At 36.6% G+C, this 11,288-nt stretch overlaps 1 protein-coding gene across 1 annotated transcript; it reads right to left on the bottom strand.

Annotated features, from left to right (window-relative positions):
* Positions 1–219: 219 nt before the first annotated feature.
* LOC148297537 (pre-mRNA-splicing factor ATP-dependent RNA helicase DEAH7-like) lies at positions 220–8,325 on the bottom strand. Its single transcript, XM_088247446.1, has 17 exons — positions 8,320–8,325; positions 8,074–8,212; positions 7,547–7,768; positions 6,919–6,995; positions 5,778–6,054; positions 5,387–5,560; positions 5,116–5,261; positions 4,912–5,009; positions 4,409–4,520; positions 3,844–4,021; positions 3,502–3,731; positions 3,243–3,419; positions 2,755–2,826; positions 2,452–2,628; positions 2,164–2,225; positions 1,902–2,054; positions 220–1,819 (listed from the first exon to the last, which is right to left on the bottom strand). The coding sequence occupies exons 1-17, from the start codon at positions 8,323–8,325 to the stop codon at positions 220–222; spliced, it is 3,900 nt and encodes a 1,299-aa protein (XP_088103572.1).
* Positions 8,326–11,288: the final 2,963 nt, after the last annotated feature.

The following is an 11,288-nucleotide window of genomic DNA, read 5'->3' as shown; positions in this document are numbered from 1 at the left end:
AAACAAGAAGGACCTTAGTGGTAAAAGTTATAAACCACAGGGACCGAAAGTGAGCTTTTGCCAAAAATAAATATATGAGAATTTCAAATTTGAATCTTTGGTTAAAAATGACAATATTCGATTCTTTTTCCCTCCCTTTTTTCGGCGTTCACAAATAACTGCTTTCCACCAGAACACTACTAGGACTGAATCATACATTATATAGTACACTATTTACATTTACAAGCCAAGTTTCTTCGGCCTCAAATATGTACAAGAGTACTTGTTCAAGCCCGGCATTGAGACTTGCTGCCGCTGCTTGGATCTCTTTTCACTCTCCTTCCGCTTGCTTTCTTTATCTTCCTCTGCTTGTTCCTTCCTTAGGTTCTCCATTTCCTCCTCCATAGAAGTTTTCTCGTCCTTTTGTCTCTTCTTATGCTCCAACATTGAAGTATCCGAATCCTTTACAGAGAAGAACATGGGCCCCAACTCAGCCAACCACTGTGGTTCCACTGCTGTGGCACACTGCATGTACTCCTTTGCCGTCAAAATCAATTCATGATAAACGACATAATCTGGAGTGCAGCCCATACCATAAAGAGCACTGCTCGGATGTAAATGGCAAGGCATCCCCGTCCGGCAATTCACATACTCCCCCACTCCCTTCAATCTTGCAGAATTGTGAAAGTACGCAGAGCAAATAGCTTTTCTCACAATATCAGTATCATGCAAACAGGATGTTAGAGGGATTTTCAGTGTCTTCAGGATCTCTAGCAGCTGCGACCTCACCTCTCTAGCCTTTCGTAACCCTTTCACATGCAAAAAATGATCGCCACACCAGTCCCCACGATACTGATTTTGTTTCCACTGCTGGTAGACATTATACAGCGTCAAGTGGTCGGATTCTGGAATGGAGAATTTCTCTCGTGCAGCATCGCTCTCCTCTGCCCTATCCTTGGGCCTAAAGAATACAGACGGCACTGAAAGCATGGACACAATTGTCAGAACCTCATCCAAGCATCCTAGCTCTTCACCCATCAATAGCATCTTAGCAAGTGGAGGATCCAGTGGGAACTCCACCATTTTCCAGCCCAGATCAGTTAAGCGCCCAACATTGTTAAGAGCACCTAAGACCCACAACTGGTACATAGAATTGAGAATGTTGTCCTGGGGAGGTGGGTCCAAGAAATCAAAATCTAGCAAGTTCTCCACCTTAAGACTCTTGAGCAACAACACCACATTACCAAGGTTAGTCCTCTGAATCTCTGGCACAGGACTGGGCAGCATTTCATTTAGATATGCATTCTCTGTGTACAACCTATAACATGTTCCAGGCCCAGTTCTACCAGCACGCCCAGCACGCTGTTCTGCAGCAGCACGACTAACAGGAAACACTTGAAGAGCATCCATACCCATTCGAGGGTTGTATACTTTCATTTTACAATAGCCAGCGTCAATAACGTAAAATATTCCATCCACGGTCAATGAAGTCTCAGCGATGTTGGTTGCTACAATGCACTTGCGAGCACCATCCTCAGCTTTTTGGAATATCTTTGCTTGCAAGTCAGCAGGCAACTGCGAATATATGGGGAGTATCAAGAGTTTTGGCACCCCTTTCTTCGAGGACGAGATAAGGTGTTCCATCCGCTCAGCAAGTGCATAACAGGCTGCCTCAATCTCATCTTGGCCTGTCATGAAGATGAGGATGTCACCTGGAGGGCTGGTGATGTGAATAGTCATGGCCTGCTTCACTGCACCTTCAACATAATCTTCGCATGGGGTTTTGCTGTACAAGGTATTTACAGGAAAGGTTCTCCCAGGAATGTGAAATATTGGTACACTGCAACCAATAGTCAAATTCAGCAAGCTGAGCAAACAGATGCAAAAATGATGACAAAACAGTAAAAAGAAATAAAGATTACCTTCCAAAGAAATTTGAAAATTTCTGAGCATTTAGAGTTGCAGATGTCACAATGAGCTTAAAATCACGACGTTGGGCCACCACTTTTTTCAAAATTCCAAACAGCACATCTGTGTTTAGTGACCTTTCATGGGCTTCATCCATCACAACTACACTGCAAAACCAAAAAAAACAGCCTTGACAGTAAGTAATTTTGTTTTGAAAGTAAATAACCAGTTAAATGCAGAGATAAAGGGCTGTTCAAACTCTGCAAGTTCTCATACCGGTACTTGTCAAGATCAGAATCTCTGAGCGTCTCACGCAGAAGTACTCCATCAGTCATGTACTGCAAGATTGGAAAAATCAAGATTAACATATATAATATAAAGGTGAAGACTACAGGTAATCTTAAATCTTTATGAACTAAATCTGTCTCGAAATATCAAATAAACTAGGGAAAAGGAGATCCAGATCAGTACACAAGCTGAAGAAAGGATCTTTGAAATAATAAATACCTGCGGGGAACAGTCAGGACTTCACAATATGGTTTAAAACGCAAACAAAAGAATTACCTTTATTATGGTATTTGGCCCAGTGACATCCTCAAAACGAATAGCATAGCCGACTTTATCACCAAGCTCAGTCTCCATCTCTTCACTAACTCTTTTTGCAACACTCATGGCTGCCACACGCCTTGGTTGGGTGCAACCCACTATACCATTTACTGTGTACCCATCTTCGTGAAGATACTGACAACACAACCCACATAATGAATACCAGATAATGAGATACACCATAAATATACATCCACTATAAATCTCATAAATTTGGGAGAAAATATTTGATTATAAGATATGAAAGAGAGCAAAAGGTACCTGTGTCAGTTGAGTAGTCTTTCCAGAACCAGTTTCTCCAACAACAACAATAACCTGATTTTCTCGAATTACCTATCAAGCCAATATTAAATAAGGTTTAGAATAGTGCACTATACATATACACAAATGGGAATAACCAAGTGGAAAAAACGAAACACTAAAGTCTATTTCTAGAAAGCATTCTGAGAAAAAGGCCCCAATTAATTTTTTCTTCTATTAGGTCAATTATCAAAGATTTGAGTGCAATCCAATTGTTATTAAATTGTGCCCAACCAAAGAAGACAATAAAAGTCGGATGACTAAATCCCTTCAGTCTTATTCTTTAAGCCACTCAACAAAACATCAGCTTCACAGATTCGAGCGAATTAATAATGATATTTCGGATTTTCAATTTCAAAGGGCTCTGTTCCTGGAAGGGGCAGATCTTCTAGGTATTACTTCTTTCAAAAGCAAACAAAGCATTCCACACAAAAGAATAAACATCATACCTGCAATAACTCATCCCGCACAGAAAATATGGGCAAATATTGTCGTTGCTGTGAGAGTGTTTTTGACAGTGCAAATTCACTCACAGCCTCCCCACTCTTCATATGTTGTGCAAACTTCGCATCTTCTTTGAAATCAATTTCACCATCTTCACCTACTGCAGCTGTATCTGCATCAATCTAGCATAAGAAATGAAAGGGTTAGTCCCAAACCTGCAAAGTGTAAAGCAAAAATCGGAACTTCATCTCTTAAGTTCAATACCTGCTCTGCTGATTTCTCAACACCAAGGATATCACCAAGTTTTGAACCTGCAAGCTCCCAGAAACGCTGACGTGACTTGTTCATACTTTGCTTCTCATGGATTTCCCTAACCAGAGCAGACCCTTTGCGTGAAATTGTGGCCATATCTGATGTGGGATCCCTTATAGGCATTATGGGCTCTGCTTGCTTGGTATAAACAACCCTGCCGTCCAGGAAAGGAGGCTTTGTGTCTGTGATAATAGCAGTAAATATTATAGCAAACTGAGATTTCAATCTTCCATGCACAAACACCAAAGCATATATTTCATCAATTAAGTGATGGCTAGTTTACCCTTTTCTTACCATGTACAAGAAGAATAACTTTCCGCTCTTCTTCATCGTCAAACTCAGTCTGCACCTCGGTACCTCTAACAGCACCAGATCTCAAAAGTTGACGATCCTCCCACTGAGCATTATCAGCAGTGCGTTGAGACAACTTTTTGCTCTGAGCAAGAGACATCTTAGTTCCATCTTTTTGAACCTAAAAAGGAAATCAAAATATTTAGTGAAGGTGACAGAAATACAAGCATAACTGGTACACTTGGACCAATTGATGTGCTATAATTAATCATATCTACAATGTCATATAATAAATTTTTCGATTTCATTGGTTACGTTTTGTCTTTGACTTTACATCTGAACCACTCGAATTTACTTCTCAACCAACACGATAATCACTTACAAGACTCCTCTACCATAAGAAGCCATCACAATCAGAAGAATTGAGAAGAAACTTCCAGTCCTTTGGCGAACTCTCTTCTTTTTATTACAAATAAAACCAAAGTGTAATACTTATTCATCAACCAAAATATAGTTCAGACACAACTCCGCAAATTAAAGAAAACTGACAAGAAAACAATGGACACACCAGCCTTTTCGCCAACTCTGCTTCCTTCTTTTGAAAAGAAGTATCATTTCCATAAAATAAGGATGAGGCATCAGTCGTATCAAACATTGTGTTTCCTTCTTCTCTATCGTACCTATATAACAAGATGATAGCGGTTAAATAAAGTTCACAACTCAACTTTACTACTATCATAACATGAGGTCCACAAGGGAAACCCATACAGGAATATAGGTCATTGACCAGTAAAAAAACTTTTCTTCAAATAGCTACTACTTAAGAACTGAGAGTAGATAGTAGTAGTTAGTTCTGAAGATATTAAGCTGCTGCACACGAAACCTGAAAATTTGTACAAATGATGTTCACAGATTAGCCCAATCAAGGCAAGGAAACAATGTGCACAGATTGATGTCTTCAGGGGGTAATTTTTTTCCCAGACACAATCATCACATGTGGTCATCCCCAAACCTTGTTTTTTAGGACGTAATTTAAGGTTCATTGAAGAACTTATCTATATATTTAATTACCATGAACGGTCAGAATTGTATTCCATCTCTGAATGCATGCTTTCACTAATCTCATATTTGTGTTCTTCAGCCACAATAGTCTTATCTCCTTCTCCATCCTGCAAAGAAGAATACCATTCATCAGACACAGCCAAAACAGGCAAAAGACCTTATTCCAAAATCTCCAAAATTAACCACAAAAAGATATTTATACAAAAAATATACCTTGAATGATTGTGAATTTTCTGAAGGAAATGTATGTTGATGGGACCTCGCAACACACTTCGAACTTGAAGATTTGACTGCGTATCCACATGCAAGTATTGGAGCTGGAAAGGGTGAGATGTGATCCCAGGGAGAAGCAGTAGAGCCTGTTGTAATTTTAATTAAGTTACATCTAAAAATCAAGGTGAAATGACATCCTAGCCATCACTGTCATAAAAGAAAAACATCTAAATTTGATCCCCACAACAAGTTCCATGTCTAAATAGCATACCAGAAGAATGAGGGGTATGGCCACCCAACCATGGGGAAACTAGTCGTGCATCAGGTGAGGCCCCAAGTAGCATAGGTGATGGTGACGGTTGATGGCGCTTACTGGTATTAGAGTAGCTATCTCGCTGTGGTGTCTCCTCCCATTCCCATCTCCCGTCATCCCAGTCAGATCTGCCTGCAACATTTGATATGACATTAGTCATTCACACATGTTTTATGAAAAATAATTAGATCATGCATAACGGGATCTTGTTATGCTACATTTCCAATAATGAGAATCAGGAACTGTATACGAGCTCAAAGGTGTACGTTCCCTTAATTAGAAAGAAAAAAGAATAAATATTTATTTAAAAAAATAATTCAACAAAAGGAAATATAAACACACTACATACCAGGTGTCCTCTTTGAATCTTCATATCTACTCCGCTTTCTTCCATATTCTTGTTCATATGGGCCACCTGCCTTTTGACGATAATAATCCTTACCGTCATGACTATATTTTTGTCTCTTACTCCTATTACCATCATGGTACTCTCTTCTCTTGCTACCATGGTCCTCCCTTTCATACCTACCCTTGTAATCTCTTCTTGCACTAACATGATTGTCCCTGTAATACTTAGGACTCCAAGACATAAAACTATGGGAATTTCCACTAGGTGTGGCCAAAACCTTCAATAAAGAGGCATGGTAAGAAGCACATCAGAATTTATTTAAACAAAAGATAAGTAACAGAGGAAAAATGCATGTCAAAAGTGGAAAATTCTAACATAAGCATCCCAAGAAAACAACATAGTGAAGCAGAAAGGAGATAAAGAATATAATAAAATGGACCAATCACAATCCTTTTTCGATCTTATTTACAAATCCATGACTTTTCCCACAATGTAAATCTGGTAAAACAAAGTGAGCATTGAATACTTCAGAGATAGCCACCCGTCGACAATGTCAAAAATAGGGTTCATATTGAACATTTACAAATTCATTTCAGCTACGTAGTTCATATTCGAATAATATAAATAAAAAAATTAACCAAATCACCAAGGTGTTATTGGAACCAAGAGGTGAGTTATTCGTACCAAGTATCACTAAAGGTCTTTGACCCAAAGTTAAAACATAGTATTAGTTGTAAATTATTAAATAAAACGTCAACGGAAATTTTCCTCCTCCATAGATTTGACATGAGCACAATTTAAATACTTCATGCTCTTGCCAGAGCCATATTTCCCCTTCACAACATAAGGTCAGTTCAACTATTTTTAAAAACCATTCTCATAAGATTCTTCATTTTCCTAACTCTACCACTATAGTGCTAGTACTAACCATATAATCATGGTTCTTTGAATATAGAGCATGAAAAGTCTGCTTCTAAGTCACTCAGTACACAACTCGACAATGTTTTAAGACCCTACTGCCATATTTCTATATGAGAAATTACTCAAAATCACTTGAGAAATATTTCTCAATCTAAACAATAAAATTAAAACATAAATAAATGCATCACAGAGACAGAGATGGCAATAGAAGTGTGCTTACATCTGCCCGCATATGTTCCCTAGAGTAACAAGTGTCATACATATCATCAGCTTGCCCTTCCTCTGTTACAGTACTTTCTACAACACAAAGATTACAAAGTATCTTTAAGTAAAGAAATAATTACTTAAAGAAAAGCAGATGTAATAAGAAAAGTCTTTTGGAAAAACAAAATTACTAAAAGTCCAATATGGGAAGGAGTAAGACACAATAAGAAGGTTTTATAAAAAAAATAACTAAAAGTCTAATTGTCAAATACGGTTTGTATGACAAACATATGAATCTGAATACTTTTACATATAATCAGTTTCATCACAAATGTAAAATAAATAAATAAAATATGAGCATCAGACGTGGGTGCATGGTGCTACTCGAGTTGATATAAAATCCACTGTTCAATTTCCATACGGACATGAGGTCATTGAAAATTGTAAAATGGTTCATACAGTTGTAAAATTAGAATTATTAGTGGAACCAATTACTAGAACAGCATAAACCAAATGGTGCTACCAAAGTTTCGGATGTTACTGTGAAATCCACAGTTCAATTTCCATACAAACATTTTATATAGTTATCAAATTAGTATAATTAGATGGAATCAATTTGTAGAACAGGATAAACCAAAAGGTACCTGTATGTGGTGTCTCACTCACAGATATTTCACGATAGCGCCTCCTAGAGTGACTTCGTATAGCAGGGGATGCATCATTCCCTTTTTCATCTGTATTTATTGACTCTGATTTTTCCTCTCCCTCTATTGATGAGACAACAGACGCAACTCTTTCTCTTGGGGTCTTGAATCCACCATCAACCTTAGACCCTTCCCGCTTTGCAATAGCAAGGACATCTAACCCTGTTACATCATAAATCAAGATTTAAAGAAAAGCCACTAGCTTTCTATATTAATGCATATAAGAATACTACCACTTGCATTGGCCGGAACGCCAATCATTCCACAATTTTTACAACTAAAGTGAAACATAGAACAAGGATAGAAATCCAAGAACTCTTTGGGTTCAACATAAAAACTAACCGAGTAAAAATTAGGCCAATACTCCTGCCAAAAGTACTGAACATCTTTCATTAGTTAATGACATATTTTAAATAAAAAAAACAAAATTCAAGAAACATGAAGCTACACTCTAACATAAATCTTACCTAAGAGAGATTTCCTCTCCGGAGGTCTAAAGACCACCCTATCCTTCCCAGGAAGGAATAATCCACCAGGGGTCTTCGTGTGAGGTTCCAATGTCACTGTTGTCTTGTCCAGGTCAATAGGCTCAGCATTTTCTCGTTTCTATACATAACAAAGAGTAATAAGAAAGTTTAAAACTTCATCAATGATGTAAAATGATAGTAAAGAAATAAACTCTACTTTCTAGCTAAGTTGAATTGGATACTAACCTCCATAATAATTACTTGAAACAATACTAACACCAAAAGCGCAGTGATTCGTTTCTTTCTTCTTTCTTCTCCTTCTCGATCGTTTTCGTCTTCCTCGTTCTCCCTTCTCGGTCGTTTATTTAAAGGGGATACTTAGCATTTTCCTTTTTCTGTCGGGAAGAGGCATTTCCTCTAAATAGTGTACGCTTCCCCCCTTCACCAAAAAAAAAAACAGGTAGGTTTCCCGGTGTAATGATGACTCCTTATTCTGTTGGGAAGAAAGAGGCGGGGTGTGAAAACTCAAGCTCTTAAAATTATGTTTTAGCCCCATGTATGTTGTAATTTTCCAACAAACCACATGAGTTTTTCAAATAATTTCAAAATAAACCCTAGCCGAATCAAATTTGTATCGTGTCATGTCGTGCTGTGTGTTAGTTTTGTTATGCACGTATATGATACATAACATGTCCAAATTTTAAAATATTTGCTCAATATAGTGAATGATTCTTCTTCTTCTTCTTTTTTTGTCGAAATAGTGAATGATTCAATACTACATAAACTCCGCGTTGCATTTCAGCTGAGAGCTTCACATTCAGGTCCAATTGATAGGAGCCCAAAAATATAAGAAAACCCTAAACCAACCAAACACACTTTAGAAAGAAACTCAAACCCTATTTACAAAAACCAAACAGCTCTTTACATGTCCAAATTATCCATTGTCTCAAATCCGAGTTGGTTTTGGTTATGCTATTCTTGCGAGGCTCTTCTTTGAGGTGTTGCGACTTGTTCATGGTAGATCTACTGCTTACTAATGCATTGAGGGTCCTAGAGTAACTAGATGACGCTCCTTTTGTCATGTAGCAAAGTAGTAAGTACATAACATAGCTAGCATTAATGTGATTATCCTGGACAAATGATCCACATAAGTAACAAAACGATGCAAACTTGTCTCACTCTTACTGCCAGACTTGAAAAATTGATTGAAATCATAGTAATTGTATGCAAGCCCATGTAAGGGTCTCTGAAAATACCTATATGATGACTAAAAATGCCTAGAAGGGGGTGAATAGGCCAATTTAATATTATAATCAATAAACATAAAATAAACTTCGGTAGCAGGATTGATATGGCTTATCAATCCTGAAATGTGCTGTGCATAAAATAAAAGAACACGCAGAGAATTATTTTACATGGTAAAACCCCACCTCTGGGGAAAATCCACGGGACTCCTCAGTCCAACACAAATTCACTATAAAACAATGATTACAAGAAGTACTCACACACTTATCCTAGACATATTCTAGATAATGTTTACCGATTTCTTCGTAACTCAACTTCTGTCACGGAATGATCTTCGACACTCCTTATATTGAACGCAATACTGATCACGATTGCTTCAAGCTCGTCGGAGGAAAACCGCCACCACGGTCTTAGTGCCCTCAACCGTATGAGTCACCGAACAATGCAAATGAATGCAATATGAATGATTAAAGTGTTTGATAAATCACCAAATAAACATTGAACACTTGATGATTCATCTCAAATATATGCACAACAGCTTAGTAGGAATTTTAGATGTTCATACCAAAAATATAAAAGCTGTGTTGCAAAAACCAAGATCACGCCATCTTTATACACATCTTCTCCTTCTGTCAAGGGAATTTCTTTAAATCCTAAGAGATTAATTATGGCATAAAACCAAATTGGTTCTATCAATTGTGCCAGCTTCTATGCATGCCTGCAATTACCTTCCCATCATATCTCTTAATATAAGGAAACCAATTATAGCACAATGCAAACTATTAATTAAATAAGCACAATTATAGAAATCAATATAATATCATTAATTAATCTAACAAAAATCAATATCAAATTATTAATTAAATAAGCAAATCATAATTGATCGTACCTCGGCTCGTGCATCGCTCAACCTCTTTTTCCTTTTTTTTTTGTTGGTCTGATTTTTCTTCTTCTTTTTCTTTTCAATTTTCAGTTTTTTCGTTCCACTTCATTATTTTATTTTGCTAAAGATAATATAAAGCCATCATATATTATTCAATTTCATATTTATTTTATTTTATATATTAATTTTATGATAAAACCACTGTATATTATTCAATTTCATATTTATTTTAAACTAAAGATAATATAATTTTATTATCTAGGTTTTTCAAAAATTAGAATTTTATATTATTTTAATATACATTATTATTCTCAAATTATACATTTTTCATTGTTTGTAATAATTTTAGCCTTTAAAATATCAGAAGTTTAAAAAAAAAATTAGGAAAGAAATTAGCAAAACATATACTTGAAAAATAACTCACATATTTTTATTCTCAAATTCTCTTACCAGACACGTTTGCACTATTTTTATTTTCTGAATATGTTTTCCAATTAATCTACCATACCCATTTTCAAATCTTAAAAATGCAAATTCGTTTTCTCGTTTTCATTCTCATAAAATATTCTCTGAAAACGTTACCGAAAGGGTCCTAAGAGTTTCCTTTATTTTTATTTATAATCATTGTTTAAAAAGAAGAACAACAAAAGCTTGTTAAAAGGCCTTTTTTTAAATAGCCTTTTATCATGTTTTAAGTAACCCATATCAAAGCTTGTTGAAGCCCACGTTCAGCGCAAGTCCAATTTCCTTTCATTTAATTTTTTTTATAAAAAACCCTGGTCCAAAACGACGTTGTTTTGGCCAAGATGTCTAATAGTTCAACACAATAAACCTTAGTCTCACTATCCGGTGCCCAGTGTAATTGTAGAGTTTGCCCCTCCTAGTATTACAACCAATCGTCTTCCCCGTGAGGATGTCCTAAAAAACATAATGATTCAGCCAAAATGTTACAGTACACCCCAAAGTAGCAGTAAGTTGTGCAACAGACAACAAGTTATGGTCCAAGGATGAACAAGCAATACAAAATCTAGATGTATGAAGTTAGAAAGAGATAGAGAGCCCTCCCCAACCACATGAGATGGGGTAC

The sequence above is a fragment of the Prunus avium genome, chromosome 1 (genome assembly GCF_965620075.1).
Source record: "Prunus avium chromosome 1, drPruAviu1.hap1.1, whole genome shotgun sequence".
Lineage (NCBI taxonomy): Eukaryota > Viridiplantae > Streptophyta > Magnoliopsida > Rosales > Rosaceae > Prunus > Prunus avium.
Note: the sequence above shows the minus strand (reverse complement) of the source record. Positions and strands in the feature narration are given on the sequence as shown.